General features: G+C 40.8%; 1 protein-coding gene across 1 annotated transcript; it reads right to left on the bottom strand.

Annotated features, from left to right (window-relative positions):
- Positions 1–1,280: 1,280 nt before the first annotated feature.
- Positions 1,281–10,604, bottom strand: LOC130693351 (connectin-like). The gene is made up of 4 exons (XM_057516479.2): positions 10,373–10,604; positions 2,946–3,517; positions 2,360–2,870; positions 1,281–2,292 (listed from the first exon to the last, which is right to left on the bottom strand). Exons 2-4 carry the CDS (start codon positions 3,480–3,482, stop codon positions 1,838–1,840), a joined length of 1,503 nt encoding a protein of 500 aa, XP_057372462.1. The 5' UTR covers positions 3,483–3,517; positions 10,373–10,604; the 3' UTR covers positions 1,281–1,837.
- Between the last annotated feature and the right edge of the window lie 11,564 nt (positions 10,605–22,168).

The following is a 22,168-nucleotide window of genomic DNA, read 5'->3' as shown; positions in this document are numbered from 1 at the left end:
GCAATTCTATATCCCCCCCCCCCCCCTCCCTCTGAAACTGTAACTCCACCCTGATTACGTCACTCTTTTTGCATCTCCATATACATCTCTCCCTTCTTAGTTAGCGTGCAAAAAATCCCGTACAACTTGGGCGGCTCGTGAGAAATCAAAACAATGTCTGACAATGTTTCGACGCTGAGTGGACTATAGAAAGCGAGTCTCACTCGCATATGGAAATCCAATATTATGAAATTTGAGTTGCATTTTTTTGGGGGAGGGGGTTTGTTTCTACATCACATCTGGAGAGAGAGAGAGAGAGAGAGAGAGAGAGAGAGAGGAGAGATAGAGTTTGGCCGTTCGACCAGTCAATGACAGTGACTTTCTAAATTCATTTCCATCCACACCAATTCCAGTCCGGCGTATCACATTTTCTAATCGATAAATCACGTGCGTGGTCTCCGCGTCAAACCGGATCGCCCTTCCCATGCCACGGCGAAATGAATAAAATTACGACTTTCGTAACGTTGATGATTATATTTTCTACGAAAAATGAAAGAAGGGAAAAGAATAAGAAGCTGATAAAAACAAGCAAAAATGAACGAAAAAAAAAAAAAAAAAAAAAAAAAAATATGTAGAAAATACATGATGTTACGACAAAAATATTTACATCGAATTCAGATTTATTTTAGCTTGGTTATTACATGTTTGATGGAGTCGGGGGAACATGGCATTTTATTTCATTCAATTGACTTGTCCGTGTTCTACTCGCTCCTGGCGCATCTGCAGGTTCTTTTTTTTTTTTTTTTTAATCTTTACTTTTCCCTTAACCAGCTACATTTATCGACAATGGATGTATTTTTTAAAATATGCAAAGTCCTAAAAAAAAAAAAAAAAAAGGCGAATACGGTTTGCGACGGAACACTTGGGGTGCGACAAGAAGAACACTACCGAGGTCTCCAGTAAATGAAAGTAGAACATAGCCCTTTTTGTACCGGAGGCTTGACGTTGTGCCTGCCATCTGGACTCATCGTGTTGGCCAAAAAAAAAAAAAAAAATTGAGATTTATACGATGGCCTGATGGAATTTAAAAAAAAGAGGTGCAAGCAACAGGTGTGTACGAACGTATACTGCTGTAAATATAGCCTATAATTTATGTTGTACTTCAATTGAATTTTTTTTTCTTTTAATCTGAGAGGCTCTTCTGTTCTGACATACGGTACGTCTTATTCACGCTCTCGTTATCATGTGTTGCCCTCGTTATTTTCTGCGGGTAATCATTTATTTCTTTTTTTTTTAACTAATTCTCTTGCCATACTTAAGTCATATTTTTTTCCTCCAGAATAATGGATCATCAGAACTTTAGTCATGCAAGCGAAACATCACAGACACATTGCGTCAAAATCAGGATCGATTTCAAACAATGAAACGAACAAAAAGAGAACGGAAACAAACAAAAAAAAAAATAGATAATTGGAAGAAGATACGCAAGATACCACAATAATCAGGACAAATTATAATATTCTGTAAGGAAAAAAAAATATGAAATTAAGGAGGAAAACACAAAAGAACTTGAGAAGAAGTTCAGAAAATCCCAAGTGTTGACCAATATAGGAATTAGGAATCATGGTGGATTTCTACCCCATTTATCTTTTCTTTACCCTGGGCTCCATAATTTTTTTTTTTTTTTTCAATTTGTTTGTCAATTTCAAAATAAAAAAAAAAAAAAGAAGAGAAAATGTGTGTTCTATCTGAGAAAACAATTGGCCGTGCGTTTTGGCAGTGGTTTATGGTAAACGCATGTTGTCAACGTATATCTCTCCTTTCAAAAGAATCATTTAGAACATTGCTTTGTGCGAGTTCACAATAACACGGTAGACGCGAAAACGAAGGACAAACAAATGGTGGCGATGGGGAGACCAACTGTGGGCGCCGAAGATCCCTGCTCCGGAAGGGCCGTGTTGGTGGCGGCGGAAGAAACCGGATCTTGCGGCCGAACTTCTTTGCTTTCAACGGGGCTCGACAACTGTAACGAGGCGCTACTGTCGTCAACCATCACCGGCAATTTCGGTACCTCCTCCACGTAGGTAGACGTGGTCGATCCTCTTGACGGCCTTCTGGTCGTCGCCGTCGATCCGGAAGGCGGCCGGCAATCGAGGACTGAAAGGGAAGTAATGAGATTCGTCGAAGAACTACCACTGGCAAGGCCGGTGCAATTCAACCGGTCAATGCCCGCATTCACGCTGACGCTCGTGCTGGACATCCTGAGATCCCTGAGAATCCACAATGATCGGCAGTCGCACAGCAATGGATTGCCTGAAAAAAAACATTCCAATCATTCAATGTTGTTTAGAAAAGCAAAACATTTTACAAATATCCTCACCTTCTATGGAGAACGTCATGGAACTGTTGACTAAATTCGACCAAATGGGCAACATGGCGGATTTGTCGAGTCCTTTTAATTGATTGCGGGACAAATCGAGATTGTTTAAATGCCGGAGGCCGGCCAACGCTTGTTGGCGGATGACTTGCAGCTGATTGGAACTGAGATCGAGTCGACGTAGATTGGCGACGTGAGCGAACGTGTGATCGCCCACGATAGCCAATTGATTGCCGCGTAGGATGAGCTTCTTGAGTTGCTGGAGGCCCATCAACGTCTCGCCCGTCAACACGGCGATGCTATTTCCAGACAGGTCGAGCTCTTCCAGTTTGCGCAAGTTCTGGAAAACAGAGTCCTCCACCAGCGAGATGTTGTTGCCGTCGAGGTACAGATTTCGTAGATTGTCCAATCCAGCGAAGACGCCCCTTTCCAAGCTGCTCAGTTCGTTATTGCTCAGCTCCAATTCGACTGTCCTGGACAAACCTTGGAACGCGAAGGGTCGAATGTGACGAATCTAAAACATTTCGATTGTTTTCATTGAAAATCGAACACGTTTTAAACTTCATAATGTTTTGTTTAATGTGCTTACCTTGTTGCGGTTGAGCCGCAGCTCGTGCAATTGCGTCACCTCGACAAACGTTTGTGATGCCAGTGTGTCGATGGTGGCGTCACGCACCTGTAGTGACGTCAGATCGGGTAGATTACGCAGAGCCACAGCTGGCAGGAAATTCAGTCGGCCATCTTCGTGCACGTTGAGTTGCAGCTCTTGCAGGCCGGCCTGCGTTTTGAACGACTCCCATATCGAATCGTTCTGATCACTGACGTTGAAGACGGAGCACTTGGCTTCATTGGCGTCGTGCAGCGAGAGACTGTCGCATATGCAATAAGCCGAAAGCGACGACTGAATGTCGCAGATATTCTCCAGTTTGGCCTCAACTAACGTGTCCTCCTCGCTCCCGCTGTGCGACATTTGTTGATCCTTGAGCCGGGCCTGCTTTCTGTCTGCATCCCGCTGAGCACCTGCCTCGCAATTGGATGTGACTGTCACCAGAACGATCCAGAAGAGAACCAGAAAAAATCGACGTGCACCACCACCGCACCTTCGTTCATAGCCAACCGGTGTCATGTTGTCCTTTTGGCAGGGGCTCGTTTCAATCCTTCCTGAACGAAACAAAAAAAAAAACAAAAAAAAATCACGTTTGTATTTCTATCTTTTAAAAAAAACAACAACACCTTATGAAATATTTATGATGTAGAATATACATCTTGATCGACTGGTGTGTGTGTGTGTGTTATTTACATGACATGCACGTTAGTTAAAAAAAAAAACAGCCTAAAGGCCTTTCTTTTTTTTTTTACCGCTAGATGATTGAAATAGCTATATCCAAAAGCCAAGTCACCTGATGATGTCTTTGCAATTTAACTGTCACTCTGTTTTGGAAATCAAGACAGGAACTTTTCGTGTGTGGTTTATAATTTATTTGGATATTGTTTTCCAATTTTTTCCGAGTGTGTTTTGCCATAAATCTTGTTTGTTTTTGTTTTTGTTTTCTCGTGCGTGCCTAACTTGGGAACTGAAAGGTCTGAGGCCCCAATTAGGTAAATTGGAAATGAGCTTGTAACATTATATACGCACACTGGATGTATAAAAAAAAAAAAAAAACATGCAGGTGAGATGGCTATGCCTTCTTTGCGAGGAATATGAAATGAGATAATAAAAAAACGTTCCACCGTTACAGCTATGGTGTCATGGCCTGCTAGTGCAGCAAGACTACGTCATCCATTGTCTAAAAGGGAAACCGACTCGGACTACAATAAATAGTTCTATTCGAAACCGCATCGGCTTAAGTATTAAAATAAACCTCTTCTTTTCTTTTCGTGTGTGGATGACACAATAAACCTCTGACGCAGGCGGACTAGTGTAGTGACAAGAATTTCGTTTTTGTTTGGTTTGTCTACTATCCTCTTACGTTATGGGCGTTGTTCGGTTTGAAGCTCTTCATCTTTGCGAGTGCCACTTCTCTTTTTATTTCCAGACATGCAAAGCTTGTCTACGTTTACAGACGAATATCCCTCAACTGTTTCGAACGATCTTTTGATATCTTTGCCATTGTTATGTACAGACGTCCAACCTTTTTATTTTTATCTTTCAACATACGTCTTACTGCATAACGGTCGTGCCGTCTTTCCATTTCGTTCTTAAGTTTCCCTGGCAAAAATCAGAAACGGCAAATGAACGAGGAAATGTCAGAGAACCCGCTATGTCGTCGCCCTTTCTTCGTTATCGAATTCATTTGTTTCGTCCACCACAGTCACGATTTGACTACGCTCCTTCAACTTGTCATGTCACGCAAGTGTTCCATAGAAAAAGACAAAAAAAAAAAAAATCAGGGAACTTTGATTTTAATCGAACTGTTCGACGATTGACAGACGTAAACTTTCAAGACAGGTTTTTTCTCCCGTTATGATTGTTTTGTTTTCATCGTTAGAAGCACTCACAAAAAAAACAACAACACTGGTCTATACAAGAAAGCAGATCGAAATCTCACAGATGATTGAACGTAGCTGTTTTTTGTTTTTTTCTCCTGTTGCCATCGTGACACGAGGAATAGACGAGTAGTTACAAATAACACTACACATTTTACACGAATCACTGTGCCCTTTTGTTCCGGCCTTTTTTTTAAACGATCACGACACGAACAATTGTAAATTTAGCGATGCGGAGGCTGGTAAAACCCTTTTATATACGATATTCATAAAAAGATAATAACCCGAAACTCATTTTCTGCCTTTGTCAGTTGACGCAACACAAATTGCACACACGCACAATGTCTGACACGATTTATCTAGTTTCTCGAAATTCATCATGATTATGTAATTTTTTTTTTTTTAAGGTTGCCAGTTTGGCTTCCTGTCGACGTTAAAAAAAAAAAAATTAAAACAAAAAGTCGTAAGGTGCCAAGATGGCGCCAGCCAGTTAGCCAAGTCTCTTTTTCCTTGTAACTCAAAGTAGAGCGTGACAACAACAAAAAAAAAAAAAAAATAAATATAAATATATCTGTCTTTTTTTTTTTCTTTTTCATAAATTCGGGTGTTTGAACTCGACTACTCGTGCTTCACAAATCCTTAAGTGTTTAAAAGGAAGGCTCGGTACGGGAGAGATGAAGCAACTTTGTTTTTTTCCTCTATTTTTCCATCTGCTTCCAACTGTTCGTCTCTTTGAATCTTTTGTTGGGGCCAAAAAAAGAAAAGGCAAACGCAAAACGGGAGGTCATTATTCACCAATGATAATGACCATCGAGTCTACGGCAGACGTACCGTAGGGGACCATTAAGACCCGATAAAGGAGAAACTCAAAAGTCAAAAGTTTGAACCTCAAAACGAGTTGGCAAGTCTGGCTGACGACATCTTTCTTTTTAAAGAAAAAACATTTTTTTTTTCTTTTTCTTTGAGTGAGAAAAAAAAAAAAAAAAGGGAGGCAGCAGGCCGTTCGGAAACAAGAACAGCAGTCGTCGTATATATACATAGCCTACACACAACTGTGTGCGTGACACGCGCTTTGAAAATCTCTTGACGTGGCACATCTATTTACTTCCATGCGGCCCCTTGAAGGCAGCATTCTGAATGAACCGTGTCAAAGCATCACCTTTTCATGCAACTTATAACCTTCGCACCCAGCAATCAAGAAAGAAGAAAGCCGCTTTGTTCCGCCCTTTTAAACGGCAGCTGACGCGCCCATGCTCCCATTCAAACGAGCCCGAAGAGAGCGAGGATTAGCATCTAAGTCAAATCGAACAGCTGGACCTTTCTTTTATAGTATTATTTTTGAGCCCTTTTTTTTATGATTTTCTCTCTTTTTTATTTATGACGGGTTTATTTACATTTGCGACGACCGGTGGTATTTCCTTTTGTTCGCTTGTACCATTTCCGGAACGTTGTTTACGCTGCGATCTGGAACATTTTCGGACATTTCAGCTTCGAAACTATTTTTGCGAGCTTTTCTTTTTTAGTTTTGCATGGTGGGTATTTAATGTGTTTCTTTTAGCCGGTAAATCACGGCAATATTAGAGAGAGACGTGTCCCGTTTTTTTTTATTTTTATTTTGGCCAAGGCAAAAAGAAAAGGGAAAACGCAAAGTAACTAGGTCGAGATGGGCTCTGCCCTCCTCCAACCCAAAAAAAGGACGAAATGGCGATGATGATAACCATATAGAATCACGGCCGAGATAGTGCTGCTCTTCGAATTGCACACGGTGCACGCTAGCACGCAGTCCATCGCATTTTCTTTCGATGGGAAAAGTTCGTTTCGTTTGGCTGTCGGCACTGGGTCTTTTCCTTTCCATTTTCATATGAATGCCACAGTTGGGCACACGGTCCCTACAGGGCAATAAGCTAAGTAACACATATACAGTATATATATTATTTTTCTTCCTTTTTGAAAAGTTTGCCCACAAGATTCCTGTTTGTTGTTGTTTCTCGTTTTTTTTTTAGAGGCACTCAGTGGTTAGGTAACGTAGAGCGTAGCACATCAGAAAACAATCACCATTATCGGGACTGCCCTATTCGAAACGACCGTATATATACTGTATATATTTTTTTTTTTTTCCTATTTAAATGACTCTCTCAGGGCTAGGTCGATAGTCTCGCTCCTCCCCATTTGCATGCTTGTCTAGGAATATGAGAAAAAGGATTTTTCTACAATAATAAACGAACGCCACACATTTCAACAGGCGCTTCGGGGCGGTCCATTGAACTTTTATTTTTTATTTCCATTTTTTTTGTTAACTACTTTTTTTTTTTCGCCCAATATCTCTACACGTTAGTTAATTAAAAAAAAATGGGAGATGAAAGAATAAGGGGAAAATAATCGTTATGTATGTCGTATTAAAAAAGGAAAACGAGCCTATTTTTTAACGATTCGAAACGCTTGGAATTTCACGCTTTTAAAGGCCTCATCGCATCGGTTAGTTTTGAAGGTAACGGTAAAAAAAAAAAATGAAACTATTTTTTTTTTTTTTGTTTGGTTTGCTAGTCGAACGATAATCACGAAATGGTATCACACACCGTATGATTTCTCAATTACGACGGCTACAAACACGACGAACACAACGGGAAATGCGATGCGCACCGGTGATTATCAATTTCCAACAAATTATTTCTTGAACCTTCGCCACAACGATGCGGTTAATACGACTCGATTAAAATCCTATTAAATTACTATTTTTTTTTTTTTTATAATAATTTCTTAACTCCTCTTAGTTTTCGACAGATGATGTTCGTTTGCCTGTCAACTCGCCATACGTTCTGCGCATTACAAATTCAAATAAGACACGATAAACTCCCCCCCCCCAAAAAAAAGGGGTTCCAAGTTCACCAAAGTTCAACGCAATCATTGCAAAAAAAAAAATGGGGAAAACCGATGCTAGGTTTTGCCAGAAGGGATCAGCTGCTATGAAAAAAAAAAAAGGTTCCTGTGTTCCCGTTTTTGTTTTTCTTGTTCTCCCGAAGCGCGACCGCAAACGACGTTTCTGTGTGTGTGTGTGTGTGTGTGTGTGTGTTCTGGGTGGCAGTGCCAATCAGCCCCCGCTGTGGGCCATCTCATTGGTTCTGTCGGGGTGAGCCATCTTTGTCAAGAAACATGAATGCATGGTGAAACAATAGCTCATATCATCAGATGTTATGATCATCATCAAGTGGTAAGAAGAAAGTGGGGACCCGGTTCGTTCAGACCACACGCTTCTTTTTCCACGTCAAGTGTTACACACTCACACACACTAACCTCTCTTCGGCAATGGAGGCAACGCTAGCCGGCGGGCTTCACATTTATTTTTAAAAGAAAAAAAAAAAATAAAGAAATAAACACGCAATGTCAGCCAATGGCTCAGGTTTCTTTTGCTGAACAACTGCGTCAATTTAACGGAACGTCCATCTCTGCATTTTTTCGTTCGAAAAACGAGAGAAGCATCGTTTTCAATTGGGTTTTCCGCAAGTTTCAGGAATTCAAGAGATGGACTCGACACATTGATAATCTATTAACGAACATTAGATCAAAGATCACATGGCTTTTGATAAACCGGTTGTTGGTATTTTAAGGTCGGATGATGGCAATCGGTACAAGAGAAATGACAGGGCCGTGTTTTGTTTGTTTTTTTGGAAAATTGCCCAACTCCTTCCGCCGCTATCCGTTGGAGAAATCGAAAAAAGAAGAAGAGAGGGACAAGATTGAACGAACGACCGCCACATTTAATTGCTTCTTGTTTGATAGTTTCCATTTTAAGAGAAAAAAAGGGGAGAAGACGGGTGTCAATCTCAGAAGCTTCTTTTACGGCCTGTCACTCGTTGTTATCTGCGATGCTCTTTCAAACTACGGTCAAAGCAAGAGGAAATGACGAACAACTGTCAACCCGAAGCGAACAACAATAAAATACGTGAAAAGAAAGCGATCAGTGGCTGTGAAATGTGCGGCCGCAAAATGGCCGTAGTTTTCTCAAACAATGGAACGCCCAATACATTTCTAGATCAGAGCGATCGCAATCACGGCCATCAGTGTCAACTATGTCGGGAAAAGAAAAAAAAAAATGGCACCCAATGGATTGGAAACGTCAACAAAGTCACGACGAATCGCAGAAACCGGTTCATTGGGTCGGGCACGTTGATGTCATCACAAAAAAAGAGAAAAAAAAAAATAATAATAAACGTGCAGAATTAACTATTATTTTTTGGGATTTCCTTCTTCTTTTAACATCTCCTTTGTTTTTTTTTGTAGCGCTGTGGAACGAGGCTCTAACAAAACGTGACAGACAATGATATAAATGAACTTGGCTGCTCGCACAACCAGCAGAATAGATGGCCGTTGCTACGAAGAAACCAGGACAGCGGGGAACAAATAATGGTGCGTACATAGCGTTGCGAAAAAGCAGAAAGAAACAAAATGGCTAGACGGGGCCATAATAAATAAACAAGAGTAAGTTTCTACTCGCTTGTGCAGAACGGATCGATAGAGAGCGGAACTTGCCCCGCTTTCGCCATCTCTTCTTTTGTTTTGTTTTTTTTATGACGGTTTGCGGAAACATTCCGCACATCCGCAAAGCGAAACTTAAGTTCCATCAATGTCGAAATTCTTGAGTATCTCAACTGGCAGTATAGAAAATCTGGAACGAGTTCTAGATTTGGTTTTTAAAAAAATCAAAAGGAGGAAGTTTGAGTTCAACGGAATCGCTAATGATCCAACAAAATGCCGCTATGGTAACAAAAAAAATAAAAGAAAAGACAATCGCCCACGCAAAAGGCTAAACCCCCGCAAGCCCAGCACGGGGCGATCAAGCCCCGAGCAGCTGCACATACTGAAATTCACACACACCATTTCCCCCCCCCCCATCCCTCCTTTCTCTCTTTAAAATACACATTTTTAGCAACCACTAGCCCACAGGTTTTATTAGATAAAATATTATCTGCGTATACGATGGAACGTATCAACGCGGGTACCTCCTTCCGTTTCTTCGTTTAAGTGTGCGTGTGTGTGTTAATGGAATTTATTCCGATCGGAAATGGTTTTGGTCAAGACCGCCTTTTTGTTGGTGACACCCCATCTTCTGGTGAACGTGTGGGCGAACCGGTAAAAAGAACAAGAAAAAGCGGCGCAAAATAAAAGGTTTGCACGTTTCAAAGATAAACTAGAAGCGTTTATCGGCGCCAACGCCCCGAAGAAAAAAAAAAAAAAAACACATTAGCGAGCCAATTATTCAATGATGCCTACAACTGATACGGGCGGGACCCCGTAACTCTTTAACACCGATGTTTCGTCAAAATGGGACTCATTCGATTTTCTTCTTCTTGAAAACACAAACAAAATAACATTACATGTCTAGTGGCTAAGATAGAAACCGGCTTTAGGTTTCAAGTCTAGACTCGTTTGTCCAAAATGTTTTTCTTAAACCAATACATGTTACAGTAAAAAATAAAAACAAAGTAATACTGATCGATTTCAAAAGCAAAACTGTTCAGAGTTGACACTTACCTCGACAGGTGTGACGATCAAATGAGGTGTGTCTAAATAACTTCTTTTTTTTTCTTTCCTTGGCTTGTCACAGTCTGATCAACGATTTCGATCTGTTTACACACACACACACACACACTGTTGGCTCTCTATTGAGGCAAATCGTCCACCGAGATTGGCTTCGTGACACACACGCGCGGATCGATAGCCGAGGAAATTTAATTTGTTATTCTCTTTTTGTTTCACTTTTGATTTAGATGGAGAAAAGAGCTATAAAATCAGCGTGCGAACAGTTCGACTAGCGAAGGAAGACTAAGACCCGAGAAATTCTCTCCTTCTCTCTTATTCTCTTCGTTTTGGGGTCCCTCTTGCGGTCGCTGTCGGCGGGAATGAGACCCTCCCATTTCTCTCCCACTTCCCAGTGCCGGTCGCTATTTCTGCCTTTTTTTTTTTTTTTTTTTCCGCCAAATCAAACACGAAATACAGCAGTAGCTGTGTGTATACACAAGTACTTGATTTTCCCTTTTCTTTTTAGCTATTTATTTGCTTTCTTTTTCGCTAGGAAGGAGGATCCTTAGAGCCTTTACACGGCCATTTTGGATACACACGATACAACGTGAACACGATTTTTTTTTTTTTTTTTTTTTTTGCTTTTTTCGTTTGTTGAGTCATCGCTCGATCACGGCGTGGTTACGAAATGGGCCACGCAAAAAAAGGGGGGGGGAGGGGGAAGCTGCAATCTTTGAGATGATGAATAGCGGGAAATAGATATGCAACCGGAGAACGATAAATTGTGGGGATCGATGACGCGTCTTGCCAACGCATTACCGCAAACGATTGACAGGTTATGACGATTCTTTTTTCTTTTTTTGTGAGGACGGATGATGACGGCATGATTAGCCAACCGGTCTAATTCAACAACTGGCAAACGGGCAGCTGACAGGCGGGTCGAGTAGTACATGCGATTTGTTGACTAACTGCAGTAGAAAGGCAATTAAAGTCACAGACCATCTGACTTGGGCAGACGTTTCAAACAATTAAAATGTAATGCGACGTAAAAACAAAAGAAAAACAAAAAAAATGGGGGGAAAACTGGAAAAACGAGAAAATGCATTTGTGAATGGATCGGGATGATTGCCGTGCGTGAAAACGGGTCATGAAAATTAATTGGGTTCTTAGAACTGGCTAATTGCAATCATATTCACTGGTGTGTACTAAACAGAGAGCAGGTCATCTCGCCGCCAGTCTTTTGAACTGCACACGAAATTAAAAAAAAAATAATATTTTTCGATAAGATTCGGATCGTTAATAAATGCGATATTCAACACTTCGGCGTAGAGAATGCCACCGAGTGATAAAAAAGAGCAATCATCGGCGATTAAAAACCGAGCCCTTAATGACGCAACATAAAGGGAAAAAAACAAAACAAAATGGAGGAAGGTCATTATTCATATATTAAGGCTGTCGACCACACCCAAAATACAAATCGCCAAAAGGCTTATCCAGGGAGTTGGCACACCGACCAGAACAACATCCGCGCACCTTACTGCCTTTATACCTATATACCGTCATGAGGGTTGGTGATGCACACCGGTTGCCTTACCCTCTTTTTGAGTTCTCAATTATATTCGATACTTCGTGTGTGTGCTGTGAGTGTGCACTTCCTTTTTGGTTGTTTGTTTTTATTTTTTTCGGGTGGCATTTGGATCGCGACCTTCATATTATACATCCAATAATATGCAGGATTGCAACTGCGTGGCTCTGTCAGCCCCTTTACGGTTTTGTCAGGTCGGCAACATCCCAAAAGCTCTTCCATCTGAAAAAGAAAAAAAATGGAATCATTAATAACACATATATGGCAAACCGTGCCAACGTCAGAGGAAAGTCCGTGCAAACTCACAGACCCTTACTATAAAAAATCATAATAAAATTAAAAAAAAAAAAAAAAAACAACCATCAGGTAAAGGGTCGGCTTCCGGTTGTTCATATTTGGGAGGGGAGGGGAAGGAATGGTGTGCTGCGGAAGAGGAAAAAGCAAATAATATTTCAGATTGTATATCGACGTATAGCGAACAGTGTCTATGCAGAATAATAACAAAATAAACATTGAAAAAAAGGAAGGAGTGTGCATGTCATTCACACTCCATTTCCTGATTGTGTGGGCCATCGTTTTATCAATTAGTTCAAACACGTTCCGACAGGGTTAAGAGTTCCAAACTATAAATTTAAAAAAACAAAAGAAGATGATTGTCTAATAAAAAAGCGAGCGTTTATTTTCTATTTTTTTTTCCGCTCATTTCTTGCCCAATCGGATTAAATTTCATAATGGGTGTCTTGTTTATGCGAAGACGCAGATGGGCCAGCGTCTTCGCGTAATACGAACACACTCATTTACATAGTCGCCTCTGGGTAGGTGAAAATGTTCGTCTTGTTTTTCTTCTTCCCCTTTTTCTTTTTCCCCTCTTGTAAGCAGTCACGACCTTCACGGCTATTTCTTTTCCGTTCTGTTTATTTTCGAAAAAAATAAAAATATATATTTAAAAAACCTCACGTCTGGGCGGCAGCGGGTTTGTACGTTGTCCTTAGCTGCTCGACGAGTTTGCGAGAACAAAGCTCGGCATTTTTTGTATGTTATTACATTGAAAAAAAAAGCAAACGACGTGTGTTTTAAAGCGACTCCATCAACGGAAACACGAGAGAAGAATCAATAACAACTTGACGATGGGGGGAGAGAGAAAGACAAAGAGGAAATGGGGGGGGGGGGAAGAAAAAAGAAAACACGTTTTTCAAACGAATGATGATGGACTGAAATAATAGCAGCAGAGTGCTAGTTCCGGATGATTATCGACGATAGACTATATATACGATACATAAATGTACGAGTAATAGGCTTAATAATGGTCGATTGCGTGAGGATGAACTGCCAGTGTGTGATGGAACGATAATAGACTTGCCAGGTGCGTACACAACTAAACAAAGCTCTTCGATAATGAATGAAGCCGTTATGTATAATTCTTAGACGATTGAGTGTGTAAGACAATGCGGTATAGAAGAGGAAGAGCGGATGTCGGTCAGTGGGTTGGCATCGAACACGAACTGTCCATTTCCATTGGTATGAGTATATACATTAAACGGCGATACGATAACGTTCATCGTTCTACCGTTTCACTCTACAATTGGTCGTGATTTTGGCTAACCAATAACAATAAACCCAGCAGTGAAACGAGTTGCCATCAGCATTGCAACGTTCAATCGTGATGTTCAGATAATTCACGTTGAACATGGCAGCCACGTCTGCTCTGTAGAGTTGCATTTCCCAAATCGATCGTGTATTCATATGGATGTTGTTATTTTCTTTTTTAAATGAGAAGTGCGTTCGGTTAAAGATTGGTCGACTTTGGACTATGGCATGTTCAGCGTGATTTGATGCATCGTGCAGTCGTTTATGTGTAAAAAAAAAAGGGAAGCTGTTCGTGACCCGCAGTTTCTAGGCAATGATAACCGTAAAAGAAGTAAGCCATTACTTATTAATTTGTGTGCCTATATTTCTTTCGTGATGCTTTCACGACGATATGGAGGCTGCCTTTCATCAGAATTGGCAGACATTTTTTTTTATTTCCTTTCTTCAGCATTGGCTCTCGTCAGCTTGTCCTTTTGAGATTCCACTAAAGCTAATGGAAGCGAATGAAACAATAAAAGAAGTCAAGAGGAACTATCGACATACGACACATGTTTCCGAATATCAAGGAAATGGATCATGCAAAAAAACAAAAAAACAAAACTAAAACTAAAAAGAATCCAAGGAAATCTTCTTAAGTAGTTTCAATCGTAAAAAATATCGAAGAAAAAGATAGAAAGAGATTCCGATGGCGAAGGGGATTCATCATCTTTCCCTATGCCAGGACAAAAGGTTCCAACACGAAAAGGGAGAATGTCCTTCCTTGCCGTCTCTATATCGTTTCAAAACAATACGCCAAAAAGATGTTTTTCGTTGATGAATGTCTTCCCCTCTTGCTTTAAAAGGGCATCTCACGCAGAGAGAGAGAGAGAGGGTACAACAATGTCTACGTAGGCCTATATGCTCAGATATCTCTTATACAGTCGAGATAAACAGATATGCATGCATGTTTGATGGATATCCTTCAAATCAAGGATCATCAGTAGGACGTACACACAAGTCTCGGGCTACCGGCTTTTGACATCACCGTATAAAGCGCCACATAGCCGTTTAAGGCCTGCCAAGAAAACATGACCAGGTAGAACGACGAAAACGTATATTCCAAAATTTCGAGAATTATTTCATGGAGAGGGGGGAAATAAAACATAGCCAAGGGACAAAACCACAACGCATATTGGGAGGAGGACAGTAAAAAAAAACAAAAAAAACAGGAGCGATGGGTTTTTCTTTAAAAATACTCGGTCGACACCTATCCATCATGTCTCTTTGATACGACAGTTCTCCGCCAAACACAAACCTTTTCAGGTTCTTTGGAGATTCTTGTTTCCTTACATTTTTTCCATTTCAAATTCGATCTATTTTCTATTCTTCATGTCATATTATTGTTTTTTTTTGTTTTTTTTTAACATACTAAAGTGTAACGTCAACCCGTCACGTTTAAGAGAATCAAAGAAACGCAATCAATGAAAGATCGTCCAACGTTCGGATTCCAATCGATAAACAATTCGCCTAAGCCTGTCGCAAGATGCCTGGAACAACGGTCGTTTCAACTTATATGTCTTTCTTTCCTTATTTCTTTTTTTTTTTTCGTTTAAAGACATTTTCCTTTAGCGATGTAGCGTGAGCGCTGGTTGATCGGACATTCTATGGTGGCACGCACGAGCCTGCGGGGTCATTCAACGCACGCATCATTCCAATAATCCTGACGAACACGGACCCAATCGACTTAACCGTTGTTGGAACGGCACAATCTCCTTTGCATATACGACATAGAAAGTTATTGCTATCCCTACACATGGTCCGTAGACAAAAAAAAACAAACGAACAAGCCCCAATAGAAAAATAAAGCCGACGTTAAATTGTACGGTGGACTAGAGCCACTATTCGCATTATATGGCCGAACAAATGACGTCAGATACTTAAAAAAAAAGGGGGGGGGGAGGGGGGAATAGTGGATTTTTATGATTTGTTTAGAAGGACGGAGGCCATCAACTTGACTCAAGAGATTGTAGGGGGAAACAAGAAATACCATAGACGTAAGAGGCATACGCTTTGAATTTCGAAGGAGGGTTCAGAAACCGGTGAGAAATACCGTAGACATCATCTATACCTCTTGTTCCTATTCTATCTGCGGCTACGGGTATATATAAATATATACGGCTTCTCTCTTATAACCGGCTTCTTTTTTGCTCTGTGTGTGTGTGTGTGTGCGGAGGTGGGTTTTTTTACTTTTTTATCGGGACGCGATGTTGTTGCTGCTCAAAAATAGACGCATTCTTCCAGCTGCTCCTTTTCTTTTATTTTTTGCTGGATCTAGCCGGGAGATAAAAAGGGCTTTTCGAGCAAAAACAAAACAAAACAAAATTCAAATCGGTTGGTAGAAATCACCTGCTTCGCATTTACTTTGATGGCTGCGGTGTGCGTCATAAATAAGAACACGCAGACACGTTGAGGCCCATCAGCCCGTGATGATGATGTCACTACAACATCAACGCTTTTAGCAGTTTGAAAAACATAAACCACAATTATCATATAGGCAAATCAAAAAGATCTGAAAGCCCAAATAGAGAGAACGAAAACCATAAACAGGACGCGAAGTAGACGATTCACTCAAAAAAAAAGGGGCAGTGATGGGCGTTCGTGAAGGAGTGGCGTGACTCAATGAACTGCGGACGATTCATTCTACATGTATATACTTGTCTTCATTTATTCGCCCAGTTTCTGTCAGTGGCCCGTCATCTTTTTTGTTCGACTGTGGACAAATAAATAGACCACAACATTAGACGGAGTGAGAAAAAAAAAGGGGGGGGACAGGTTAAATGGTTTCAATTTTAACTGTAGAGAGAGGCTCTTGTAACTCACTTTCGGCGATGGCCTACACACCGTCAGCATTACGTCACTCTCACTTGCGATGTGTGTAAGTTCCTTGGCAAAAGAGACGCAAAAAAATACAACCTTGGCATACAACCATTTTTACGTAGCTGCCATTGTTGATGTTAGTATTTTTTTTTTTTTTTTCAAAACCGCCCACGACGTGAAACTACTACAAATTCAGACAAGGGAAGACGGTGAAATAATATAAACCGATGGGCGCCAAGAGAGCAAAAACTGAGAGTGGCTCGTCACTCAGCCGAAAAAAGTTCTAACCAACAACAATGTCAGTCTTTGGCGAAAAGGAAAAAAACAAAACATGTACGGCAGTCAAATTGAATATCTAGAGATGAAAAGAAAAGAGAAGGGAATAACCTTTTTCTTTTTTTTTTTTTTTTTGCTATACGAATATAAATGGCCTCCAACGCAGCGGGACGTTCATATGAATGAAAAGGAACTTCTTAAACAAATGAAATCAAATACGGCACCAAACACGTGATGTAATAACCTTGTAAAACGAATCATTTTTGAAAAGGGTTTTCTTAATGTAGTTTTGGGTGTTTGCGATGGCATTTTTCGGCTATGCCGTTTTTTAACGATCACGGGCGGCAACCCACGGCAATCTGTGTTATGGCTCCGAACGTTTGTGTGTGTGTGTGTGTGTGTGTGTTTTCGTCTCCAATGTATTGAGCACGATCTACCCTTGCAAAGGTTCGGTGAAGGTAACACACAAAAAATAAAAAGACCTTTGAACACGGCCAACGTATCCTGCGCAAATCCAAACAGCCTCCAGCCGCATCTCTTTTGGCCAGAGAAAGTTGCGCAATTCTCGATCGAGGACGGTACACAGGCTGAACACGAAATCAACGAGAGAAAAAAACAAAAACAAAATCTGGAATCGAGAACAATGCCAATAAATAAAAAAGAAAAAAAAGAAAAGGGCAGATTGAAGACGAGATGCCACCCAATTGTGATCTGATGCCAACTGAAATCCAGGATACATTCGATTGCACCACACGAAATTTCACCTTTAAAAAAATAATAATAATAATAAATACAGTTGGATTTTCTTTGAAATTCATTTTTAATTTGAAAATGGAATGAGCGTAATGGAGGCAACTCCCGACCCCGTCATCCTTTCATTTTCCTGCCGTATCGCCTTCTCTGACCGTATACTGAGCTCAGGTCTCGGTGTGATATTGCACGCTCCCTTATCGATGGGCGGATGTGAACCGGTTGAAAAGGGTTGAACAAGAAACCTGACGAATGCGTTTTTGTGTTAATACACACAACTCTCGGCTCAATGGCTGAGCCGTCTATACGATTCGATGAAATCGAATTCCTTTTCTTTCTCTCTCTGGTTCAACGGACCCGAAGTTTCAAGGTATACATAACACCTCGGTCAAATGCGTGTCACGATTCTATGTGCTATGCTCATTGTGATGAGGGGAGGAGTAGGGTGTTTCGAAATAAATATGCACGAAAGAATTCAATAAAGCGTTCACTATGAAAAGTCAATTTATTTTTTAAGGCGATAGCGTGTGGAAATTTGAACAGCTTTGAAAAGCCTTCCAGAGTTATTAGTGCAGTCATTGATTATTGGATTGCTATTTGATTAGCGCAATTTGAGAGCTGAATTTCCAATTATATTTCGCATGTTTCTGCCATATTGCTATTGTGTTATTTTGTTTCCGTCTATGTAAAAAGAACCCCCTCCTCCTCGCTATTTTTTTTTTTTCTGCTTGACAAAACGCAGAGCTGAGAGCGCAAAAATAAATGGCCCTTCGCTTTTTCTTTTTGTTCTACTGCAAATGGAGCGCGTGAATGTCGACCATCAAAATGAAATACAAGCTAATAGTTGACGGGATAATGGCATGCTATTCCCGCTACCCCTAACTCAGGGCCAACTTCTTTTTTTTTTTTTTTTTTTCATTCAACAAAAAAAGAAACAATAAAAAGGCAAAAAAAAAAATAATTGAAAAAAAAAAATGTGCATTGCGTGGGGTTTGTCCGTGACCATATGATGAGATCGGCGTATAGTTTTATGTTTGACTACTGTACAAAAAAAAAAAATAATAATAATAAAATAGAGAAAGGGAAGTGGGATTGCTGGGTGCAGAACGTGATGTCGGACCACTTCCGTCATTGCGTCATGCGATTTAACCCACACGAACCCTGCAGTGAGAAAGGCTGGCGCAAACAAATAGCTAAAAAAAAAAAACAATTTTGAAATGAATGGAGAGCCAACGCCTTATACATCGCCGTCTTCCCAGTATTATTGACTCATCCCGCAACATTTGGCTCATACGTGCAGAAACGGGAAAGACGGGAAAACAGTCCAAAATAAGGAGAAAGACAAACCGAGTCCTTATGAGTCATCACTCTCTTCCATAGTTTTATAGTTTTTTTGTTTTTTTTCAAAGCCGAATAGAAATGGATGGGCCACCTATTAGCTGATGTTTCTATTGCTAATCCGGTTGTTATGTAACTTTTTTTTTTTTCTAAACCGGAATGTTCGACTCGTTAGAGCCGATCCATTCCAAATCCAGAGTCCACTTTTTGAATCGTTACAGACCTAATCCTGGCAAACGAGTATAATAAAGAAATAAAGGAGAACGACGGTAGGGAGCGGTTTTCATTTTGACGTCCCGGTGGCGCGATCTGGAATTCGCATTATAATGTTTCAGAAAGTATAAGTACGATGTCGTGTACTAGCAATCTGATTACCATTTCAGAAACAGGTTTCGCTGTTCCGTCGCGCTCAAAAGGCCGCCCTCCCATATTCGTCCCATTGGCAAACAAAGCGACTTGTAATAATACAAAAATTTACATACGTTCCGGAAGAAGACTCATTATCTCGTTCTCCTTTAATTTGAAAAAAAAACAAAAAACAAATATAAGCGTATTCAGGAGAATCACGTGTCACGCATGGGAAATGTTTATAACATCAATCAAATGGCTTTTTCTTAGCCATTGTTTCTTGCTTTCACTGTTTGTTCACAGTCTCAAATGATGGACAAGTGAAACACAACGTTACACACGTCATAACCTGAACGTGTTGATGACCATTGCCCCGTTAGCTTTAGAAACAAAAATGTCAGCCAACATTGCGTGTTAGAGAAATGCGAAAAAACTGGATGGATCGGGTGGAGACCGCGGTTACTTTCGCTGATCGTGCTGACTAATTTCAGTCCCGCCCGAAAACCACATTGGCACACGGCAAGCAAAAATCATCAAACCGATGGCAGAAAGGTTCTCGCTAAATTCTTAATTCTTTCTTTTTCTTCGCATGACGTGCGGCAGGGAATCTGACGCAATCACGATCGCCTTCACGCTCTTTCTTATTATAGGCAGTATCAAACGTAATCGTGAATGTATATCAACTGAGATCTGTCACTGTCGCCTTGCGCTGCCACACCGTATCAAACTGGTCACGTGGACATGTCGCACGAAACCAGCGGGAAACGATAATCACGGACTCGAACAATGTTTAGCGTGTAGTCTTCTTAATCATAGTACAGTCTTTTGTAGAACGGGAAAAATTGAACGCCTTTGTTTTGAAAAAATGCTGGCTGATGCTCTTTTCATTCTCGGCGTGGTTTTTCGTCCCGGCTAGTCTACTTCCTGCTGGCGCGTGTCTGGACACGATGAGAAAACTGGTTCAGCGTGAATGAAGGGCATTTTCTTGTTACAGTTGTCCGCCTTTTCTCTTTTGGGGAGGTCGCTATTTCAGGAGTCCCTCATTGTATTCATTTTGTTTATGCGTGCAAAAAAAAAAAATACAGAAACACACGCCCGGCACACGAAACAGCCCGCGGACCGATTCAATGGTTATCGTACAGTAACAAGTTTTAACAATTCGTCTACCGTGTCAGCAAGATGGAGGTTTAATTTACTGACGTTTCGCCAGCAACTGGCATGCTTTTAGTATTCCAGCGTAGCAATGATTCAGAGGCGAGCAATGCGTTGCAAGTAAGAGCCAAAACCTTCGGCTTGGTTACACACACACACACACACACATAGCAATGGCTCAGCATCAATCCGTCGCAGAGTTAGGAACTGGTATATATTTGTTTTGTTCAGCTCTAGCTCAGTTTAGACTAGATGCTAAGCCATATCAGGTGGGACGACAATTACTCTTTTTCGTCTTTCTTCTTTTTTCTATTCGCTTCAGTTGTTGGAGTTCCATGCATTTTCGTTAGAGACCTTCTGTTTGCCTGCGGAGCAAGTAAAAAACACATTTTACGATTTCGCCAGTGGAAGGGATGAACGTAATTATAAACAAACGACTCGGGCTGCAGCAGTGACTTTATAGTATTTCTAAACATTTAAAATCTACGGCACACCCACTGTTTCTAAAGAAATTCTCAAAATATAAAAACGATTGTTTAAGAGATGGAGAAGATTCGCCACTTGTATATATCTAGAACGTGGAAGTAGTTTTCTTATTTTTGGAACGTCCACGGTCCTCTTCCTCGAAATAGATCAGACGATCGGTAACATTGTTTACATCTGGTACACAGCTAGCCTAAATTTCATCTTCACAATTTCCTACTCCATACAAGGCCAACTGAATTGGCAATGAAAAGTATGTAATCACACAGACACACACACATACAAATGGCAACGTTAAAAACAAAAAATTTGAAAGTTTCCTCTGTTTAATGATCCTACAAAATAGCAACGGCCGCCGAATAGAAGCTCCGAAATGACTACGGTTCATGCCTACTCGGTCTATTCCGAATTGAGATGGGTAATAGATCTTCATGAAATGCCACTGGAATGGAAAGGACGAACGTTCGTTCGTATAACATCGTCTGAAGGGCCGTCAGCTCTTGCAGCTACAAAAATGTATACAGTATATGGTTGTGTGTGTCGAATCAAAGCCGCCCGTTTCTTCTTATGTTTTTGGCTTTGTTCCATTATGTATTTACAACACGTGAAAGAAGGATAGTTGGAAAAAAAAAAAGAGAAATAGGAATACTGTATTCATTCATTTTTATTTTTCTCGGCCCAGTTCGGCTGGCACGGGTCTATAGAGTGACGTAAGCTGATGGCCGTCGTAGGAAAATATTAGCGCTACGAGCCGCAATGAAACAAAGATTCTTTGGCAAGTAGAGACGGGCTTGATTAATCGATGACAGCTATGCAGGAAATGTAGCCGTCTGCCTTATTTTTTTATTTTCTTATTCAACTGCTCTTGGTCTGAACGTGCTATACTATTCAATTCGTTGGATACAAAGTTTCATTTTGAATCTTTCCTTTTCTGTTAGTTGAAATGTAAGCGGAACGAATGACGAGTGAATTAAAAGTTCAAGTGGGCTGTCATCAAGCAGCTCATCTGTCGTTTATGTAGGGCCCCTTGCAGCCAAAGCTGATTGAGGGAAGCCCGCCATAAACCAACCTGTTAAATCATCAAACTTTACCCGATAAGCTGGAAGTTAAAGGAAGTTTAGAAATATATGCGATCCATGTCCGTAGACAGACGTAGGAGTTGAATTATAAATGAATTATTATCATGCATTCGGGAAGGGGGGAAGGGATCGAGGGTAGAAATGAACAACTTAAGATGCATGCAGCGTATTATTTTTCATGACCGAAGCCTGTCACGCGAGCTGTGGCTTGTGTTCACGCGGTTCAGGTCGGAGCGGGTGAGGTGGTGTATAACGGACCGATCGGATTTCCTCGTTTTGAAGTAAAATGTCTCCTCTACTTACTGCACTTTTCCCTACCCCACCTCGCCTACTCTTCATAACGTGAAACACAAC

This window comes from Daphnia carinata, chromosome 3 (assembly GCF_022539665.2).
Source record: "Daphnia carinata strain CSIRO-1 chromosome 3, CSIRO_AGI_Dcar_HiC_V3, whole genome shotgun sequence".
In the NCBI taxonomy this organism is placed as follows: domain Eukaryota; kingdom Metazoa; phylum Arthropoda; class Branchiopoda; order Diplostraca; family Daphniidae; genus Daphnia; species Daphnia carinata.
The sequence above is the reverse complement of the archived record's forward strand: the minus strand, read 5'-3'. Positions and strand labels throughout refer to the sequence as shown.

Coding starts and splice junctions, on each gene's coding strand:
- LOC130693351 (XM_057516479.2), bottom strand. CDS start 3,482: ATGACACCGGTTGGCTATGAACGAAGGTGCGGTGGTGGTGCACGTCGA. Junction 2,871..2,945: donor TGCGGCTCAACCGCAACAAG/GTAAGCACATTA, acceptor GAAATGTTTTAG/ATTCGTCACATTCGACCCTT. Junction 2,293..2,359: donor CATGACGTTCTCCATAGAAG/GTGAGGATATTT, acceptor GTTTTTTTTCAG/GCAATCCATTGCTGTGCGAC.